The sequence below is a fragment of the Euwallacea similis genome, chromosome 17 (assembly GCF_039881205.1).
Source record: "Euwallacea similis isolate ESF13 chromosome 17, ESF131.1, whole genome shotgun sequence".
In the NCBI taxonomy this organism is placed as follows: Eukaryota; Metazoa; Arthropoda; class Insecta; order Coleoptera; family Curculionidae; genus Euwallacea; species Euwallacea similis.
In genome coordinates this window covers 4399962-4420819 of record NC_089625.1, presented here as the reverse complement: position 1 = coordinate 4420819, position 20858 = coordinate 4399962, and the positions used below count along the sequence as shown (strand labels likewise).

General features: G+C 36.4%; 4 protein-coding genes across 10 annotated transcripts; 1 reads left to right on the top strand and 3 right to left on the bottom strand.

Annotated features, from left to right (window-relative positions):
* Positions 1 to 1008: 1008 nt before the first annotated feature.
* On the bottom strand, positions 1009 to 6961 carry NAT1 (N-acetyltransferase 1). The gene is made up of 11 exons (XM_066398495.1): positions 6854 to 6961; positions 6283 to 6396; positions 6099 to 6221; positions 4437 to 5379; positions 3713 to 3990; positions 3482 to 3653; positions 2882 to 3210; positions 2279 to 2449; positions 2105 to 2218; positions 1783 to 2037; positions 1009 to 1726 (listed from the first exon to the last, which is right to left on the bottom strand). Exons 4-11 carry the CDS (start codon positions 5350 to 5352, stop codon positions 1664 to 1666), a joined length of 2298 nt encoding a protein of 765 aa, XP_066254592.1. The 5' UTR covers positions 5353 to 5379; positions 6099 to 6221; positions 6283 to 6396; positions 6854 to 6961; the 3' UTR covers positions 1009 to 1663.
* Positions 6962 to 9453: 2492 nt separating this feature from the next.
* On the bottom strand, positions 9454 to 10109 carry mRpL14 (mitochondrial ribosomal protein L14). The gene is made up of 2 exons (XM_066398526.1): positions 9840 to 10109; positions 9454 to 9745 (listed from the first exon to the last, which is right to left on the bottom strand). The coding sequence occupies exons 1-2, from the start codon at positions 10069 to 10071 to the stop codon at positions 9492 to 9494; spliced, it is 486 nt and encodes a 161-aa protein (XP_066254623.1). The 5' UTR covers positions 10072 to 10109; the 3' UTR covers positions 9454 to 9491.
* Positions 10110 to 11172: 1063 nt separating this feature from the next.
* On the bottom strand, positions 11173 to 17575 carry LOC136414468 (forkhead box protein N2-like). Of its 7 annotated transcripts, none has more exons than XM_066398499.1 (10): positions 17463 to 17575; positions 15263 to 15494; positions 14657 to 14847; positions 14316 to 14594; positions 13944 to 14216; positions 13663 to 13752; positions 13512 to 13603; positions 13414 to 13440; positions 13160 to 13273; positions 11173 to 13098 (listed from the first exon to the last, which is right to left on the bottom strand). In XM_066398499.1, the coding sequence occupies exons 2-10, from the start codon at positions 15468 to 15470 to the stop codon at positions 12876 to 12878; spliced, it is 1497 nt and encodes a 498-aa protein (XP_066254596.1). In that variant the 5' UTR covers positions 15471 to 15494; positions 17463 to 17575; the 3' UTR covers positions 11173 to 12875. The 7 variants fall into 7 exon arrangements, with proteins under 7 accessions (XP_066254596.1, XP_066254598.1, XP_066254597.1 ...); XM_066398501.1 differs by having other exon boundaries at positions 14328 to 14594; XM_066398500.1 differs by having other exon boundaries at positions 14316 to 14591.
* Positions 17576 to 18936: 1361 nt separating this feature from the next.
* LOC136414474 (transforming growth factor beta regulator 1) lies at positions 18937 to 20656 on the top strand. The gene has a single exon (XM_066398515.1). The coding sequence runs from the start codon at positions 19218 to 19220 to the stop codon at positions 20199 to 20201; it is 984 nt and encodes a 327-aa protein (XP_066254612.1). The 5' UTR covers positions 18937 to 19217; the 3' UTR covers positions 20202 to 20656.
* Positions 20657 to 20858: the final 202 nt, after the last annotated feature.

Sequence of the window (20858 nt, the reverse complement as noted above, 5' to 3'; positions counted from 1 at the left end):
ATTTTTGATGGAAAAAAACGATACGCAACTTCTCAAAGTGACGGACATAACATCATAAATAACTTTTTCCACAAACATATTTTATATATTTTTGTGGATTTTTCAACTAAGGCATCGTATGCAAAGTTTATAACACTCTGTACGTAAACCAAGGATTAAATTTCACCACATTCTGGAATCATTTTCATGCTAATGGATGAATAATTTAGGTATCAAGTGCCCGGAAAAATCTAGTTAAAGACGATTAGGCTACGTCGCTGAAAATCGTTAGCAATTTTGAATGACTTTGACATGTATTATATGACAAATTTTTTCAGATTCGAAAAATAATCATTATCAAGAGAACCATTTCTGAGCCTAAAGGGAGAGACAAAGGGTGGTATTAAAAGTACTTGGAAAAAATCTGCTGAACAAGATTTGGTCACATTGTTGGAAATTAGTAACTTTATTTACAAATAATTAAGATTCGCCAATCTGTCAAGTATATTCATCGTTACCCATAAGTGAAGGTTGCGTGATGACGACTTAGTTCACCTGAGGCACATATAACTGAAGTATCCAAAGATACTGTGGTGAAAGACTTTTCTGCCTTTTTAAATGTAATTTCATATAAGGGAATCGTCGTTTCAAAAAATAACGACCAAGGTTAAAAATGTATCCTTGCAATTGGAAAGATGACTTTATCGACTGAACACAAATAGATGACACGTAATGTATTGTCCAGAGCGAGAATGAATAGAATAATAGAGGTAGAAAATTGTCATTCTTTAAATGATGCAATGACTGTGAAGCAAATGAAACTTGTTAAATAAACTTTAGGAAATTGTATCGTTACTTTTCCATTTGTATCATACTCTACATATGCAATTGATACTTACTTGAATGTTGGCCTTCGTGTACATAAATGAAAGATTCCTAATAAAAGGAGGGCACTACACTACATCTATATGCTACAAGAAATACGACGAATACGATGAAGAATACGATGTTTCGCAGTTATGTCGGCTCTTACTTTTCAACATATTTAATAACCTACAATACATTTAGCTAAAGAATACACGAAGTCTAATCCTATTACGATAACTATAAGCCATTACTGGATTCGTTTAATACCTAAACAAGTTTTCTAAAAAAAAGGGAGAGGCTTGGGCGAACGAAAATTGCACATTTAAGTTACACGCAAACACTGATTACATTGACATTTGACTTAAGGCAATTTCGGTGGGCTGTTTGAGTAGTGCTTATTGCCTGAAGCATGCTTGTAGGATAAGCTTCACAGTCTTGTAGTCTGTCTCAACCAAAAGGTGATTGATTATTGTATCTAGTTCTAAATGAGGAACCCAACAAGAAAACTTCAAGCTCCGAAACGAACAGAAACCGTCTTGGAAATCCCCACCCTCGATTGCCACCGAATCGATGGCCGAAATATTGGAAACTGATGAAAAACAATCGTTAAAATCCAAACCCCCTATCTAGAAACGTAAAACTATTTGTAAGAAGAATTAAAATAATCGAGATATTGTTCGAGTTTTTTCAGTTATTTCTTTTTTTTCGTTACTTTTTCACTCATGTAATTATTCTGCTAAAAGTGGGCGTGGTTACAGTAGAGAGTAGATTTGAGAGACGTCTAAAGTGTTGGTTAGGAGAAGGGGGGTGTTGTTGCTCAGTCGTCCCCCTCTTCCTCTTCAGATTCAGCCTCTTGCAGCCACGTGAGCCATTGGTTGACCTACAATGACAATTATTATAGGAAAAAAAAACAATAACAGTCCCTGTTTAACTAACCTGAAACAGAGCTTGTCCTTTTCCGGGATAGGCATCGGTCACGTCCTCCTTCCAATTGAGAAAAGCCTCCTCGTCTACAATTTCCAGTTCATACATGGCCATAAACCATCTGAGTAGCTGTCCGCGCGGAAATCCCAGCGCGTAAAAATGCATCTGAAGCGAGTAGACCGCGACTAGTTGCAGCGACGATTTGTCGCGGAGGAAAGCGTGCAAAATTGGTTGATAGCGTTTCAAAAGGGCGTGTTCCTTTTCCGTCTAATAATTTGGTAACGAAACATACGTAGAAACAAAAACATTTACATAAAAACAATCATGTTCTAACCATTGCTTTTTCGTCGCCGGCCGATTGAGCCTCCTGCGTGATGTACTTGATCAAAACAGTGACGAGCGCATTGATAAATCCAGGATCGTTGAAATTGGCAGATTCCAGGTTCTCCTAATTAACAACATATTATACAAAAACAAAGGAGTAGGTAGGCGTTAAGCAAGTACCTACCTTAATCCACTTGTAAAACGCCTGCGGATTGGGATCGGTGGACAATTGTCTGGCCAAGTCGGCCTGGATACGCAGAAGCGGGTATAAAAAGGTGAGTTCGCGTTCCTCCAAAATTTCTGAAAGTCTCTCCTTGGTGCGATCGGCTTCCGGAAGTTGGGCCATTAAATTTATCTAAAGCACATATAATAGTTTATTATGATCTTTGTCGGAGACATAACAAAACTTATGCAGTCCTTCTTCCACTGGTACAAACTCTATGTTTACACTTAAACTTTTGATAACTGTATACGGTGTTTCATACTAATAGTATTATTTGAGGAAGTACAAGGACAATCCTAAATGCTTCATTACCTATTAGCTAGAAGGTGTTCCAAGATTTGTTTTGCTTTATTTATTTTCACTTTTAAATAAGGGCAAAAGTAAAAGATATCCATAATGAATTGATAGTCACAGCCTTACTAGCTTCTATACATTTTCTAATCATCGTTTCAGCTGTCGCCAGAACGACAATAACATGGATATCATCGATCACATTCGTAAATAATTTTTTAGTTACTAACGATCAGCCACAGTTGTGGAAACATTCATTCCAGAAAAAATTACCTTGCTCTTGTTGAACATTTCACTGAGTTCCGACTTGCCGGTCTTCATTTTTACTCTTTGCAACACCGACAAGAAAAGCGGGTAATGGGCCCCGTTATCAGTCAGCACTGCAACGTCGGATAGGGGTGCCAAATGTTCGCAAACAGCGGCAGCCAAAAGCCCCGAAGCGGCCGCCACCACTGAATCTTTTTCGTTTTCGGAAGCGTCGCTGGTGCGCTGCTCGAGCACGTGGCAGAGCGACTTAAAGGCCTCCTGAACGGCGCTTCCGGATACGGCGCCGTCTTCCTTCAGATTTGCAACGAGCTTGATTAACTTCTCCTGCTCCACGTCTGCATCATAATTTTGAAAAAAAAACTAAGTTGCACGACATAATAGTTAAAAATTAAATGATACAAAAATAGTTAGAATGCGATTGATGTAGCCCCGATAAAGGAGACGAAAGAATTGACGTGTCCACGCAAGATATAAACCAATTCGTACATACATAGGTATTTCTTATTGGAAGCATCTTCTTAGACTTAATCTCTAAATTGGAATCGGTTTCATAAAATTCATCTCATTCACCAGGAGGAACAAATATGAAATCCTAAAAAAACTAACCTGATTTTTCCAGAGCTAAAGACAGACCGGACATGATGAGCTCTTTGACGAACTTATCCGGAACTTTGTGCTCCTTATAGGAATTAATCGCTTGTTTGAGATCCACTTCTCCTTTCCAATATTCGTCTAACAAAGTGTTGAACTTCTTCAACACTTCTTCTTTACTCGGGCCCTAAAATTAACAGAAAATTGGTGTGGAAAAGTGGTGATTTTAGCTAATTTAGTACTAACTTTATCTTTCTTGGATTTGGGTCTGTCCTGGGCGACTTGTTTCATTGGCAGCGGCTCTTTGACGGCGCTGGGTGGTTGTTTGCCACCCCCGAACGATGGTGGCTCGGTAGGCGGAGGACGAGCGGCGTGAGTTCCGACGGCGTTCGCTGCGTTGTGATGGCGCACTGATGCCTTATTGAACAACATTGAATTCGGACGTAACTCTACCTCCTGTAGCTCCTCCTTGAATACGATCAAATTGTTGCGCTTGAATCTGGGCGCTAAATCTTTGTTGGATTCTGTAAAAAGGGTGGATACAGAAAAAAATCAAACTTTGGTGGTCCAAATGCGGGGCTCACTCAGTTTTCTTTAGACAATGCAGTTCGAAAGAAATTTTTATGTTAACTGCATACGTCACAATTAATCTTTGTAAACCGTTTTTAAAAACACGACCTTCTGAATGCTTTTGAAAACGATCTAAAAAGGCTAAGGTTAGCAAATCGTATTCGTTCCTTTATGCACAGATTTCTGGTTTAAAATTCAATCTGTTGTAAGTGAAATTTACAAATAACGTAAAAATAAATTCGAGATCTCCATTTATTAATTGTACGTCAAAATGTATTTCCAGTGGTATCAATTTAAGACATCCCTTAAATTGATTTGAATAGGCAGACTTTAATTAACCAAATCCCAATGGTGAACCGAATTTGAAACATCCTGTATAAAAACAAGAAATGCCACTTACGATTATTGAAGTTGGACCCTGAATTATTCTGGTTGTGCTTGTAGTGTCCTCGTCTGCTTCCTTCGTAATTGCCACTGTTGAAGCCTTGTCCGGGCCTTCTGTCAGACCTGAAGGGCGCGTCTCGGGCGTCCCGTCCACTAAAACCGTTCGGTCCTCCGAAGGGTGGCCCCACAGGAATCAACGGAGCGGGTGATGCAGTCAAGTTGAGTTCGGCTAGCATATCGTCGATGCCACCCCTGGTCTTCAGGGGGTGTCTGAACAGGGAGTCGGTCTGGTTGCGGTCGGAGTCGCGATCGTGCTGATTCCGATCTCTCCTGAATCCGGACCGATCGCCCTCGGCGGGTCGGATCTGCGCGATCGGAACAGGTCCCTCTACCACCGTCGCCTTTCGGGGCGTCCAATTGTCGGCTCTCAAATCGATGACGTCTTTCAGCATGAACCTTATCCGGGGCTGCAGATCCACATTCTCGGCCAACGAACGCATCCGATCAAAGTATTGTTCCATGAGGTTGCGACCTCTTTCCGTGTCCAAAATTCGGCCGCACGTGCGCATGATCTGACAGAGGCACTCCAGGTCTTCAGAGGGATCGTCGCCTCGGCGCACGAGCAGCTCTCGGATGCATCGATGTAATATAGTCTCGGACAATATCTCCAACTTTCCCAGTTCTCCGATGAACTTGATGTTGCCGAGCATCTTGCGTTTGGCCGTTTGACGGCGCTCCTCCAGCTCCTCCCGGTCGAAGGGAGTGCCATCCTCGGAGATTCCATTGATGTTGCGTTCGAGGGCCGCTGCTCGATTCTCAAACTCGACCTTGCACTTACTGAGAAGCAAAATGCGGAACGTGTTTGTTGATCCGTCGCCTTGTTCGAAATTGGGCGCTTCTTCGCTCAGTCTTTTGCAAAGCTGAGCGTACATCGACGAGTACTTCGGCTCATCTAGCGCCTACAACGAACATATCCCGATATGAAACACTCAAACATTTTCTTAAACAATACATTTTTCTCAACACCCAGAAACACATTAAAAGATTGCAGATACGCTTATTGAGGCAGGTTAAAGTTTTAATGATTTTGATTATTTCATATTTTGGATTAACAGTGAATCTGTAACTGGGACGTTAAAAACTAAAGGCAGTGAAACAGATGATATTGTTTTCTCTCCATGGCACTCTTACAAAAAATAGAAACTTCTTGTTTTATCCAATAACAAAAACGGTAATTACGATATATCATGTCAATCACATGTAAATATTTCTAACAATTTGTCATGTGATGATTTCCAAATCATATTGCGTTTCGATAGGAAATTACTCGTCGAAAGAAAGCGGGTAACAACGCGGCTATTAAAAGCTGAATAATCACATGCGATGCGTCAGTTTGTGGAGATGAATGTCATAAACCTTCTTATTTTAAATGTATAAAAATATTACCGATATATAAATATACAAGACATAATTTTACCGCCATAGATATTCAGCATTGAAAAACCTTATATTAGCCAACCTGTCAAAGTTAAATTTAAAGCCAAACTTATCTAAGACACGTGTGTAGTAAACAAAATTGCGTTTTTGGGTTTTGACACGAAGACAGGAAATATTTAGGTGATTTTAGACTTTCTTGATATTCTTCTCGTTTTAGAGGAGATATCTCAAATTAACATACCTTATCAAAGATAAGCAAAATGACTCCCTTTAAGATGATCGGTGATTGCAACTCGACGCGTAGCAAATCATTGCTCAACTTCTGGAATTTCTCAGGAGTAAGCTTGTTGAGAATGCCCCGGACCTTGATTGGGGGAGACAAAAAAATCATCACAGTAATTTAAATTGTGCTAATTGAAACCTACTTTGCGGAAAACCTGGTCATTGCGTGACTCAGGCGTGGCGGCCGCATCGCGGAGCCGGAGCGTCGATGGTGGGACCCAGCGTCGTTTATTGGCGGAAGGTGCGGCTAAGCCGTCCTGAAAATAGGTTAGTTCAGGTCAGTACTTTACCGTAAGCTGATAATAGCATTCGAGTGCGGTAAAGGCATTTTCGCACAAGACAGGTACAATATTTTTCCTAGGAGCGTACGTGTGTCAACTTTCTCATCTACTGTCTACAAGTTCAACTAATTATTAGCATTATATTAAAAGTTCTATTAAGCATATCAGTGGCGACGGCTTAACTTTTTCCACAAAAATCCGTAACATTGACAGATACCACTTTGATCCGCACTCGTGCGGTTAAGTGGAAGAAAAGCAATTTAGAAGTTTTTTTTAGTGACGCCATTTGTTACGAAACAAGATAATATATAATAAGTTTTTATTCAATTCATTAAGTAAAAATTCATTACAAATATGTCACTGTTCTTAGTTGAACAAAAAATAATAGCATATACAGTTTATTGTGTACTGATGTTGAGGAACAATTTTTTACCTTCCCCGATGCACGAGCTGCTTGTGGCCCCGATTGCCTGGGGCTCTCCGTGGTGAGGGTGGGGTTCTGCGAACAACCAATTGCGTGGGCGTTGCTGTGCTTGCGTAGCCAAAGAAAGGTGTTTCTTCAAGGAAGTGGCCCTATTACCTGTAAAAAAAAATCTAAAGCATCTTATCATTCATGGACTAAGGTTTCCAATGCGATTTCATTCTATACTAGAACCATTTTTAACTGTTTTGCTAGAATTGTATGCTTTAAAGCTAATTTCAATATGACAATTAAGCAATAATATCCTGAACAATGCTGATATATCAACATAAAAGACATCCTTTTTCAAAGGGTAACTCAAAAAAGTATTATGCTACACAATTATTATATTCCATAGTGCTATCCTTTTCATATTTGCCTATTAAGATAAATGAAATAATTGAAGTGGTACCAAACCACTGATTGAGGACTCGGCTAAGTCTATTCTTAGAATACATAAGTTCTATTCCAAGTGAGCAAGAATTTGAAGGCTTTCGAATCAAAAATTGTGGAAATTTTCCCATCTAAGTGACTTAACACTGTATATTTGCCTCATAATCACAGTTTGGATAAGAACTCTTAAACCTACACTGCATAAATTGAGAAAAAAAACTATTTATCTCAATTCAAAACAAGACTCATAGTATTGACAAGCTAAAAAGAGAAGTGCAAAAGAAACAGCTACAAGATTCACAAGAGAATATAAAAATTAAGGAGCAGAAGTCCAGAGTTGATAAAATATTAATAAAGATACATAGACCCCCATTCAAATATTGGAACTGGAATGAAGTCATTCATGCAGAGTTGGCATTGATAATTGATAAAAAGTTAAATGTTTTACAGAAAAATATAAAAAATGTATATAAACTGCTAAAAGAACAACACATCTTAAATTTTTAAGCAACTCTTCCATAACTCAAACTCATGGAAGAAATCCAAAATCTGAAATTTAAGGAAATGCAGAACAAAGGAGCAAGTGGAAAGAAGTGAACAGAAGTGATAATGAGGAAACATGAGTGAAGTTCTTTGTGGGAAGAGATTTAATGCAATGTAGAAAATACATGACGAGATCGTTTGGTGAATTTTGCTATTTTGGTTGATTTTAGATAAGCAGTATACAGTTATGTTTAAGCCTTTCTTGAAAGTAACTTTCTAACTGCTAAATGATTAAATGATTCATGGTCCATAGATACAGAAATAAATCTGAAGTAATTGTCGATTTTGCATAAATCCAAGTCAGCCAAGAATACTTTTATGTATTGTACATTGCACTTACCCAATTCTTAAATAAATAAGTTGAGGTAAATATTCTATGGAAAACCTGAAGTTCAATGATCATATTCTATGCTGCATGGCCAAGAACTGATAGAGAACTTTATACTTGCAATAAGAGAAAAAAATCCGTAAACCTGTCCAACAAAGAGCAGTGGGAGGTCAGCGACCTAAAGCTGCTGACGGTATTCAAGATTCAAGGTCTTTGTAGAGGTACATTCCAAGGATAATTTTTATAAGAAATTGACTACCTGTAGGAATTGTTTTTCCATTTATTTATTTTTATTACTATGAAATATTATAATAATGATATATTGCTTCGTAGACGTCTCTATTTTCAGTACAAAAATGGCCACTGATAAAGCCTTTAAAACATAGGTACAATTCCTATCAAAACAATAATTTAACCTCTCGTAAGTTATTTCGAATTCTATTATTAATAAATTTCATTGGAAATATATCGAAAGCGATGATTATTATAACTGGCGTAAAAATTCTAGGAAATTTGTCCTAAAATTTAATAGAGAGGGATTTTAATCCAACGCACATCGCAACCGAGAACAAAGGAATTGGGTTGCACAAGGTTAACACTAAGACAAAAAAAAAGCAAAACTGATTACCAAATATTCTATTGCAGAAGGCTAAATGCAGAAAAATGCAAATTTAATCCGAACATTGGTTGTGAAACGTGTTTCAGGGGCAACTAAAGCCTCACCCGCCAAGCCATTTAGCCATTAGGGACGTCATTTGGGGTTGTTTTTACGATGGAGAATGAGAAATAAATAATGAAAACTACTTACTACTTTAATTATCACAACGAACGGAAGAAAAACAACAAATTTTGCACTGGTTTATGTCTCTTTTTGTTTAAATAAACGAAATTAAAACGTGTTTTACTTGAGTCGTGGCTTGTTGTGCTGCCGAGCCGAGTAGACTCAACTCTGAGTGAGACTGACAGTGACAGCTCTGACTAATATGACATGTCAGATATTGAACATAACTATTAAATATAGGGGAATAATTGGAAATGTGGCAACATGTTGCGGTTGATAGAATAAGGCGTCATTTTCTTACACATTTTAAAGAGTTTTCAATACCTGCGAATTAAATCATATTATACGCATATATACTCAGAGTGCTTAAACCAAATAACATTACAAAATCGTCAACATAGCCACTAATTAATTATTTAACTAACATCAATTTTAATGTCTTTTAAGTGTTGCACAATAATCCTATTTTAAAGTCGCTAACATCCATTTAAACTAGAGGTTTAAGGGCAATAGAATTAGATGCTAATATTAAAATAAAAGCTTTTAATTCAATATCTAATAACAATCTAAACAAATCTGGAAGCTATACCCAATAACTTAGTATAATCTGCCCCTTTTGAAAAAGTTTTCTCCTTTAATATCGTCCTTAATATAGTTGGAATGGGAACATAAATTCTAGTTCCAAGAGGAGTCCCATTATCATCTATGAGCACTATGTTGTTACTATCAAACTTAGGAACTTTTGGCTTTTGGTTCTGTTTGAGACCTACGAGAATGCCCTTTTTCTTCTCTCCTTTTATGGCGACTAAGACTTTATCTCCTAAAAAACAAAACAAGTACAAGTAATAATCCTAGTTCAATTTTTTAACTTGTATCTTGCCTCTTCAAATATCTTGAACATCCTATTTACTTACCTATCATTCCTACCCCTTTTTTATTATAAACGTGAATGCACTTTGGCGGCTTGCCCTCTGCCATTGCTTGCTTCCCAATGGGGCTGTTATCTACTACTCGAAGCCTGGTCATTTTTTGTATTTCATGGACGGCCGTTGATGTGTGGAAATGAAGATTAAGGTAGCAATGTACAACTTTATGTAAATTTGTCGGTTTCTGTTTTAAGAGCACTCTTAAGCTGTTTAAATTCATTTTTTTGGAGTTGTATTTTTTTTATTTCGCTTTTAAAGTGAGGTTAAAATTACAATGTTGTCAAGTCGCTGATCTAATATAACTTTTTTCTATCATGATGTGAAATGAAAAATGGCAACGGTGGATTCCTGATATTAAATCGTACATTCTAGCAAAAAAAATTGAACATGTAAAAAACCATGCAAACTAAAACTTTTAATAGGTTACATTGAGGAATAATAATTACCTAATAAATATAACAAGAACAAAGTAAATTTTTCTGAAGATTAATATTTTATTTTACATTTTTCTTCAGATTCATAACAATAAAAAATCATGTTAAAACAATATACAGTAGATAGATATTCATATTATTGCCTTTTTGACTTAAAATACATTTCGCTTTTTTTACGTGAAAAAAAAATGGGAAAATGCCCGCATTGAACAGGAAAAAGGTTCATGTCTCTAGTTACGTTAAGAGCAATATAAGTTATAATCTTTTCTAATGCGCTGAAATAGAATATCATGTTTATATCACAATCGGGAGGCATCCGCAAAAAAAACACACACACACAAAGAAAATTTATACATAGGTACAACAATGGTTTAAAATAGTTCTCTTCACATAGCAAATCTATATCACTTTTAGTTCTTATTAATAAAACTCTGGAAGACAGACCTAAAACTCGGTAAAGAATCAACGAATTTACCGCTTCGAAATGTATATGTACAGACAGGAAAATTTGCTATAATAGTAGGTAATCGCTTATTTCAGAAATAATATACCTAAAATTCTGAAATTAATATGCGATTAATAGACATTTTTGGCACTACACTTTAGAGGAGACTAAGAAAAGCAGGGCGACGTTTTTCATAAAGATAAAGCTGCTCTAACTATAAAGTATTGCTATGCATTTATTTTTATTTTAATTTCTACTATAGGTACCTACCTAGTGAACTTGTTTGTGCATGTGGAACCTCAATGTACTTATTTGACCACATTGATTGAACGAAAGTGGCACTTCTCACGATTTAGTACCATTCCGCACTTCATCTACATTTCCTAGCCGTATCGCTTATTTTTTACTTTATGTACAAAAACAAAGAAGAGAATACTACACCTATTTAGAATTGGTTTATTACGACATAGTAATCAAATATTGAAAGAGTTAAGCAACGCACATTGAGCTTCCTCTGTTAGAGTTGCTTGTGAAGTGAGAAGACTTCTAGCAGTGCGATTAAGTAATTTTTGTATAGATTAAAACGATTTTTACACCACAGCCTTTTTCACACATACCTTAAACATGTCTGTTTTTATAGGAGAAGAAACAAATCGATGGTTCAATTAAATAAATTAATAACAATAGGAAGTTAACGTGGGCCTAAAAGTAAAGGTACACTATCGGATACAGCAAAACCGCAAGAATTCAGTATAAAGTGGATTGTAAACATAAATTATGATGATCTTGCTACACCTTTTCTCCTGTCTTCACCTATCCTACAGAGCAATTAAGCGAAGGACGTCTTCTTATACCTACAATATGTAGCATAAAAGTGTTTAACGTTTCACCAGCACAGTTACATTCTGAAACTATATGCCGTGTAGCATAACCAAGACATTTTAAAGCATTCTAGTTGCATTGCAACATTTAAGAAATCGAGTTAAATACTTAATGAGCATAAAATTACACATTTTAATAAATATTCTAACAATAATATGTAATTACATGATTTAATAAAATAAAATATGTAACCTTTACATATTTTTAAAAGCCTAGTTTGAATGGCCACTTTTCTATTATACAATATATATTGTATATTACTTTCTGATTGCAAACGTTTTCTGCGCGATTTTGTTAAGCTCAAATTAAATAACGAACACGAAACAAGGATTTGATGCAAGTTGAATACGATACTGTACTACAATTGGGTCACAAAATATAAGTTTATGACTTTGAAAGTGTGGAAGTAGATTGTCCATAGTGATACATGTTTTAGTGTCTGGGCCGCTTTCTGTTGACCTGTTATCTCGGATCAAAACGCGATGTGATTTGAAAATAACATGATTTTTGAATCACAAAACATTTTTATACGTAATCACAGATCGAAAGAAAGTAGCTGGCTTATCTTTCCAAAATGCGTATTTCGTAAAAGCGGTGACTTCTTTGCCTGCTCACTATTTCTTCTGTTGTGTTTCGGAACAATCGCTGCTAATTCACTATTACTACTTTCCGACATCTTCATAATGATCTGAATCAAAAAACGGTTACCTCCTTTTTATAAACCCACAAAATTTTAATTCATTTTAAGACTGTCACCAAAATGGCCGTCAGCGGCCATCACTAACTATTCAATGGTAGCCGCTTTCCTTCGACTTGTGATTTCGGATTGGAACACATTGTGATTTAAAAATCGCGTGGTTTTTGAATCATAACGTATTTTGATCAGAAATCGAGATGAGTTAACTTTAAATATAAGTTACAAATTTACATTGTGCATTTCGAATTTCCAGTAATTTACTTTGACAGTCGTAGAAAAATTGTTTCACGCGAGAATAAGAAAGTGCAGAAAACGTAAGTGTAAATGGATGAAATAACATTTCAGTCCACTCGTAGATAAAAAAAAACTCCCTGATCATTTTCAGAGATGAGACTTAAAGCAATATTCAACGACTTGCATAACAGCTATATTACTCACAAAAATGTCGCAGTGACAATGTGAATAACGTTCTCCAGCTATCATCACATTTTCGAGAAGGAAAAAAAACAAATATAACAATTCTCTAAAAACAAAAACCGAATCTACTACTGTTTGTAAGGTGTGTATTACCTCGACTGATTAATGTCGAGTTCACGTCTGTGTTTGAGCCATTCGTCCTGATTATTGTTGAACACCTTCTTGGGAGACGGATTCTCTTTTCGTTTCACTCGAAGCATTCGAGGCTGAAAAGGAACGTGCTTTTGTTCTTCGCAGCTGTTTTCTTCTTGAGCATCGAGAAAACGAGGGATTTTGGTTTGGGGCTCGCAATCGCTATTGTCCATTATTGATCTGTGCGAAAAAGTGACTTTTCCGCAAACTCCTAGCAAGACTTAATGAAGCCTACACTTACCTTTTATTGGTGACTAATGTTGCTAAATTAAGCAGAGTCTCCGCACCCTCTTTAATCCTTCTTTCCTCATCGTCTTCAAAATTTATTTTTCTACGCACCACTTTTAACCGTTTCCTAAAAAGAGACGAAGTTTAATTTTCTTTTTTAAAAACTTTATCGGGGCTTAATAAACTTTTGTGCTCTAAACTTTAGCCCATTTCTAAACTTCGCAACTCTATTGCTTCCCCAAAACCAAAAATTAATGGGCTTCTTACCTATTTCGGATGATCCTCAAGTCATCGCTTTATCGAAAAAATAATCATTTTACAAAACACATGTTTTTGAGAGAACAAGAGAACGAATTGCGACTTACTTATCTTCGTCACTCTCGAAAGCCTCGTCTTCGTTGTCGCCGCTATCCGCGGCGCTATACGTGTGATCTTGACTTGGAGAAGTGGTAATTACCTAATAAAACAGAGTAGGAGAAGGTCTTATACAATAAATACTCCCAGTACAACAAATACCTGCATCTCCTGCTTAACTTTATTGACCCTCGCGGCATGCTTCAAGCTCAGCATCACTGCGGCCGCGTCTGCAGCATCCAGTGATTCCTCCTAAAAATAAGTCGCGTTTTGTCCTCTGACAATTCTTTAAAAAACATCTACATTAACAACGATTATAAAAAGGAGACAACACAGAATGTATGGTAAAAGGGGTGTGACCCCAGAACAAGTTGCGGGTGAACTAAAACCTGAACCATCCTGTATAATATACAATCATACCCTGTTATTAAACCTACACTGACCTGTTCCGATTTCACATTAGGATGTTGCATAGACCTCCCAGTGGCTGCCAATTTCCTACTCAAATACGGAAACAGTTCGGGATTCGGGAGATTCGCGCCTTTATTGCCGATCATCTCATCCTTAATGGAAGATTGAGTGTTCTTTGTAGACGTTGCATAAGCTATCGACCCATCAATGGCAGGGCAAGGATAGAAAGGCGACCGATTCAAAGATTCTATTAGGTTCGGTTTGTATTGCGGGTCCACCGTCCACAGCGACCCCTTGCCCAAGTTCTACCAAAGTGGATATACAGAGTGAATGTGTTTGAACAAGAGAGCTCTTCGTTATTAACACTTTAACAATAATAAACAAAAAAAAAACGGCGATCTTACTTTATTACTTACTGGAACCTTCTCCACCTTTTGAAAGCATTTATTTAACGAGAGGTTATGTCTGACGCTGTTTTTCCAACCGGTGGGTGCGTTCTTGAAATAAGGGAAATGGTCTAAAATCCAAGCGTAAATTTCCTTAACGGGCAAGGCCTTCTGTTTCGAGTCCTCTATGGCCATAAATATGATACAGGAAAATGAGTAAGGAGGTTTACTCTGCACGTGCACTTGGGGATCGTACGGTACGTTCAAGCTGCGCATGCTTTGGTTACTACTGCTCTGCTTTGGAAGAAAGTCTCACATAATTTTAGAAGGAACAATTATATAGGTTTGCAATATTTTACCTGATGGTTGGAATTGGGGGTGGTTTTCGGGGTCGGCGAATTCACGACGGTACAAGTGGAAGACTCGGGCGTGCCGACGGAGGAATCGTCCACGTAGTCGCTCGTGGGCGATTGGTCGGGGAGGAATGACACGTTATTTTTTACAGGAGTGGAAGTGGTGCTACTTGGAGGTGACGCGTTGATGTTCATTCCTGCGACCAAAATCTAACTTCAATAATAACTAATTTTAACAGTTTTTAGGGTCTGCATGACTACAATGACAATTACTATCAAATAAGCATTTTTACACCAAAGTTTTTTTGTCATTTTTGCCATCATGCCTAAATTTCAACTTAATTTAAATTTTCACTTCAATTAAAAATTAAAATAAGGAATTTAGTTTAGCTTTACCTGTCTTCTTAGATCTATAAGATAAATATAATCAAATCATAATAATCTTGTAGAAAAAAATAGGTGAATGTTGTTTGCCCATTGGATAGGGACCATCCTATATATTCATTATACCACTTCTATTAAATACTTGTCCACTATTGGCACACAACACTAAATAACTGATTATGGTCATATTTGACTTATAATTCTACATCTAGTTACATATTTCCATACCTTTAAGAACATCTCCCTCATGTAACCAAGACAAACTAGTTAAATCATCGTCGGGTACCTTCTGGCTCTGTGCCACAGCTAACAAAATCGAAATTGGCGATTGAGCATTATTTAAAGGAGTGTATGCAATGGGACTTCCCGGTTCTGACATACGTGGAGCAGCGAGCGCAGCCTCGCTCTGGGCTGAGCCTGGTCGCTCAGGTGACATTAAGTTATTTGGAAGGGATTAATGCTGCAAAACAATACAGTTAGCCTAAATAAAAAGTATGTATTGACTGTTAATGATCTTGAAATATGGTACTCATAAACCGCAGTCATAAAACCCCAAGAAACCATCGAGTAAGAAGTTTGATCAACAAACCGACATGTCATACTTTGCATTGACTGATTTACACTGAATTGACAAGTTGTCTTTCTTACGATTTTCATCAGTCGCTTTGTATGTGGTGGCGTTCTTAAAGCGATATGACCTTGACTGACGTCTGCTTACCTAAATGGAATGAGTTTACGACTTATTTGATGTAAATAGTAGTAGAAATTAATTTAGGATAGTCGCGTCGCAGTAAAACGTGTTTTCTTTATCGCTTTCTTTACACATCCTTAATAAAAACAGACTAACCAGGAAGTTACACACGAATATTTATGTACCAAGTTAAAACTGTAAACTTAAAAACACTTTAATTTTTCTGCACCACAACTATAAATAATTCCACAAAAAAAAAATATTTTTCCCTGTCATCAAATCCAGAATTCTGGACATCTTTATCATGGCAACATTTTAGGGTTTTGGGACAGTGCAGTTGCTATGCCAACTGGTTAACCGGGCATCCATAGTTAGGGCGAGTCGCGACACTCTTCCGACGTATCTGCGCGTTTTATTTATGGAGAAACCCGATTAGTTTTCGACGGCGTGCGTCGCAGCTCACTGCAGATCGGTTGCAGCGTCACCGTTGCTATGACAACCGCTGGCTCGGTTGCCGTTTTTAAATGATTTTTCCTAAATAATAAGAGGACTTGCTGGGAGATTAGCATCAAAGAATCAATGCCAATGTCAGACGGAAAAATTATGGCTTAAATTACTATGAGAAGTTCAGTTAAACATTGACGTAAGAAGTGAACCAGGTGCTCTTAAAGGCTATATATTATGCATTTGATTTGGAGATAACAATCCTTGCAACAAATTCAATGCTAAGGCTACATGCAAATTTTGAATTTATCTATCAATAAGACTGGCAAGACACACTCTCCTATTTTGAGGTCAGGTTAAAGAACAACTTGCAAGATATGATGGTTAGGTAACAAATAAAAAAAACAACGATTTCTTGTTAGAATAAGGCAAGAAAAATATATTTAACCATGTATGTATTGCAACTGACTGATTAATATTAAAACAAATAAGTAACACTAAATGTTAAAACAATGATGTGTTATTTTATCCCTTATTCCTAGCTGCAGGCCAGATACAAACCTATTCTTCAATGCTTAATGCTGATAACTAACACACAAAACTAATCAATGACAGTAAATTGTTATGTAATTCTAGGGCAGTGAAATGTGATGAAAACAGCTATTTTGGGCTTCATTAGATCAAATCAGTTTCTTCATTTTAAAACTTTAATCTATTTCATTGAAAGTATTTATATGAAAATTCAGGCAGATAACTAAAACTAATAAATTTGCAACTGTTTTAGTTACATATGCTTCCAGTACAGAGACATTTGATGGTGGAGCATTGATACTAAATAGAAATGCAATTGAATATGTTAGGAATAAGGGTATTGAAACAGAGCTGACTAGTGTGATAAATATAATAAAGCATATTTTTGGAAAGTTATATGCCACGCGTTAATACATAACCATATTTTTCCAAAATAACTTTGCCCCATCTTGGTGACCCAAGAATGTCTTTTGGTCTCTCTTTGTCTCAGCTTTAATGAGAACAAAGAGACTTTTGCTATGAAGCCTTTAATGAATATAAACGAAATATTTGGCTAAACAACATTTTTGATTGGGCAATGTAGGTCAAAAATGCGGCCATTAAAACAAATTGTATTTGGCATGCCATAGAACGTGAACCATGGAATTTGTTGCAAGGGCTTTTTTGGACAATGCTATTGGCTAAAATCAGTGAAAACTTTTGTCATGACAGGGACAACTTACTTACACATAAATCATGATAAATTAATGAAAATCTCCTCACCTTTACACAAAATATTCAAGAAAATGTTTGAAGGAAACACTGAAATCAAGACCACACCATTTTCTGCCACAAACACATGATATGTGATTTGTTTGATGCCAACCCGTTTGACGTTCTTTCAAATTTTCGCGCCATTTAAATTATTTATTATGGAATAGTGAAAAATTATCAAAGATGGCTTAGAATCAGAAGCAAAATGAACATGACTCTTTTTAAAAAAGGCTTATCGAATTGGTACAATTATTTAAAGAAGCCAGATACTCATTCTTTTGCTTTTACATTTATTTATCTTTTCTCGCTATTTCTTGGTTGCAGTGAGTATAAGTGGCAATTTACATATGACTAGTTATTAAGAATTAAATATCATGAAACAAGTGTGCTGAAGCTGAATCTAGATTAAATTTAAATCTGGAAATTATCTCTAAAAAGGAAATTGGAATTTCAAATTTGTAAACTGTATATCTGGTTGCAGACACGCAGGAAAAGGATTATATTTGTTTTTTGTTGCCTAGCTAAATTAAAGTCATTTTCTGTACTAGCTAATGGAGTAATGGTCATTTACATGTAACGAATTGAAAAAACACTACGCTCTCAACCGGCGTTCCGTCCTTACGGATGTAAAATTTATAGAGTAATTGAAAACTGAAATTTGAAGGTTACTCCACTAATTTCCCTATTATACATAGAAATTAAAATTAAAGTTAACTTTTGCATGCTCTAAGAGGCTTTCGCTGTCGACTTCCTGTATTTGTTTACATATTGCTCAAATTGGAAAGTTGAATTAATCTGAGAGTAACCTCATCATTTCGATCATGGAAACCATGTTGTAAACAACGGTTCTGATCCACTCGTGCTTAAATCCAGTTCTTCTCTTCTAGCAATTCGTACATTGTTAAAAAAGTACCAAGTTAAAATTCAGATAAAATTAAGATATGATGGATCAAAAACAATTAAGTGTGTAAGTGGAAGTTAAAAGCGAGCATTGTTTACATTGTTAACAAAGTTAAAGTGTATTGACTACTTGCTTTATTTATCCCAAGTTTGAAACATCGAGTTCATCACACTGCCGTACTTGATTTGAACTTACTGCAATAGCAAAAACATTTAGTTCTGTCAAATTTACCATGGAAAATGCTCTGATGCAATGGGTGCAGCAAGTACACGATAGTATTTAAAATTCATCAATAAAGAACACCTACTGGCAACTCTATTGACAGGAACGTTTGTCACTTGTGACATTTCGAGAAATGTCATTAGTCGTTTGCTCATTTTTTACATTTTCGTTTTGTTTCTGTTTGTGTTTGGCATTTTAAAATTTAATGTTAATTTAATTGTTTGTATCCTGGTAATGACTGTGTAGCTAATGTTTATATATAGTTGTAAATGATAGTTGACGTTGTGCCAAAAGCAAGGTAAATGATATGCTTTTTAAGTTGCTTTTTTAGGATGAGATTCCTGAAATTATATACTGCCTTTCCTTCTGCATTTGTCTCTCTGTTTATATGTCTCTCTTTGTCTATAAACCTATAGTAAAAAAGGACAGTTTCTTGTTTTGACAAGACCAAGTCATATTTCTAATCCTAATCATACAAAAACAAGTCGAAAATCAAATAAAATTCAGTGGGGTCCTAGATAGCTAGATATCAAGCATTAAACAAAGTTTTTATGTTTATTTATGTGATTTTGTAATTGTATTTACGTACATACCAAAGGCCAATCTATCACCAACAATATTTGCATTTAATACATAATTCAATGACAGCTAAATATCAAAACTCTTTCAAGCCAAAACGGCCTAGTTCGGTAAGCTATCGGCAAAAACTATCTGTGTTAAAGCGAATGATTGTGGAATATGTGCACGAAAATGCAGCTCTAGTTGACGAGCTGGAGGAGGTGCAGATCAATATTATCATTAGGAAGGAAGAGAGAAAATTTCTTCTACGAAAGCTGTGTGAATATGAGCCACAGCTTTGCCAAGAGATACAAAATGCTGCCAAAGGCACAGCTCTTGCCCAATCCACTGCAAGTGATGTTAAAAAATCAAGGAAAAAATCATCGGAGTCTTCAGTAACGGAGAGGAGATCTTCAACTTCAAAACCCCGAAAACCTAGTGTTAAAAGCAACAAGAAAAAGTTTATTCAACCAGTTTTAGTTGATAGTGTTGGAAGACCTTTATTTCCAATTGATCTTGGAAGGTTAACAATTCATTCTTTGGGAGATGTAGTAGTAGATCTTCCAGAGTTCCATTGCGAAGAAGCCATTTTCCCAATTGGTTATGTATCAACCAGGATTTATGGCAGTTTAAGAGATCCAACTGTTAAATGTATCTACACATGCAAAATCTCAGAAGAAAATGGTAATCCACTATTTGCCATTGCTTCAGATGATGGCACATCTGAAATCACTGGGGACACCCCAGACATTTGTCACTCACTACTTCTCCAGCAAATCAATGATGCCCTTTCCCTGAATGTGGTCAGCACTCGCCCAAGAGGCAACGAATTTTTTGGTCTGACACATCCAACAGTGTTGCATTTACTTCAGACTTATCCAGGAAGCCGGAAATGTATTAACTACAAGTGGACGAGGTTTGAGGTTTCAAAGACTGCTGAAACCAGCAAAGACTACAATGATGCTGGACTGAGTTATGACTATTTACAAAGAAGTATTAATATGTGTAAATATAAGATGGCACCAGATGTGCTACAAAAACCCAGTGATTATGTTGATTCTCTCTAGTTTTAGTTCAAAAGACATGAGTGTTTAGGGTTAAACTTCTGTTATGTAAACGTAAATCGATCAAGTATGATAGAGTAATAAATAAAATAAAAAAGACATGTTGGGGCTTGTTTAATACTTAACAGTAGGTAATCTCCACATGTAAATACATATACTTATATCAAGACGTCGTCGTAATGCAAGCACATCAGTGCATCTCATTTCTTTGCGTGCCGGCGTTACGCCTTGCAATTTTTCCCAATCCCCCCAGTTTTTTTTTCTTCAGAGAATCGGCGGCCATTCTTGTCGATTCGCCGCAAAGTAAATATCTATAAAGGCTACGACAAAAGCGAGAATTTTACCGGCGGCGCCAAGACCGGTCTGGCTAAGCCGTTTTAGTCTTAGCAATCAGGGGCCTTTACGCTAAAGGCTTTTGATATTACAATATAGAAATTCCAACAAATATATTCTCACTGGAAGACTCTAAGGATCATTAAAAACTATCAGTCTTATCAAAAAAAGTTTAATACATTTTTTGGTAGTTTATTCCTTTATATCAGGGTGATATTTCGTTTTTAAGATATGTCTCCATCAATTTTTTAAAATATGGATCTGGAATTTTTTACAGTTTAACTGATTTTGTATTTTGAATTTTTATGAACGTACTTACAAAAGACT

What these genes read in the sequence shown, in the direction of transcription:
- NAT1 (XM_066398495.1), bottom strand. Translation starts at nt 5,352, where the DNA reads ATGTACGCTCAGCTTTGCAAAAGACTGAGCGAAGAAGCGCCCAATTTC. An exon ending in AGGGTCCAACTTCAATAATC is followed by an intron (nt 3,991 to 4,436) that starts GTAAGTGGCATT and finishes CCCTTTTTACAG; the next exon opens with AATCCAACAAAGATTTAGCG. An exon ending in TTTAGCTCTGGAAAAATCAG is followed by an intron (nt 3,211 to 3,481) that starts GTTAGTTTTTTT and finishes ATTATGATGCAG; the next exon opens with ACGTGGAGCAGGAGAAGTTA.
- mRpL14 (XM_066398526.1), bottom strand. Translation starts at nt 10,071, where the DNA reads ATGAATTTAAACAGCTTAAGAGTGCTCTTAAAACAGAAACCGACAAAT. An exon ending in AAAAGGGGTAGGAATGATAG is followed by an intron (nt 9,746 to 9,839) that starts GTAAGTAAATAG and finishes TTTGTTTTTTAG; the next exon opens with GAGATAAAGTCTTAGTCGCC.
- LOC136414474 (XM_066398515.1), top strand. Translation starts at nt 19,218, where the DNA reads ATGACAGCTAAATATCAAAACTCTTTCAAGCCAAAACGGCCTAGTTCG.
- LOC136414468 (XM_066398499.1), bottom strand. Translation starts at nt 15,470, where the DNA reads ATGTCACCTGAGCGACCAGGCTCAGCCCAGAGCGAGGCTGCGCTCGCT. An exon ending in AAGTTAAGCAGGAGATGCAG is followed by an intron (nt 13,604 to 13,662) that starts GTATTTGTTGTA and finishes CTGTTTTATTAG; the next exon opens with GTAATTACCACTTCTCCAAG. An exon ending in TTCGAGAGTGACGAAGATAA is followed by an intron (nt 13,441 to 13,511) that starts GTAAGTCGCAAT and finishes TTTTCGATAAAG; the next exon opens with CGATGACTTGAGGATCATCC.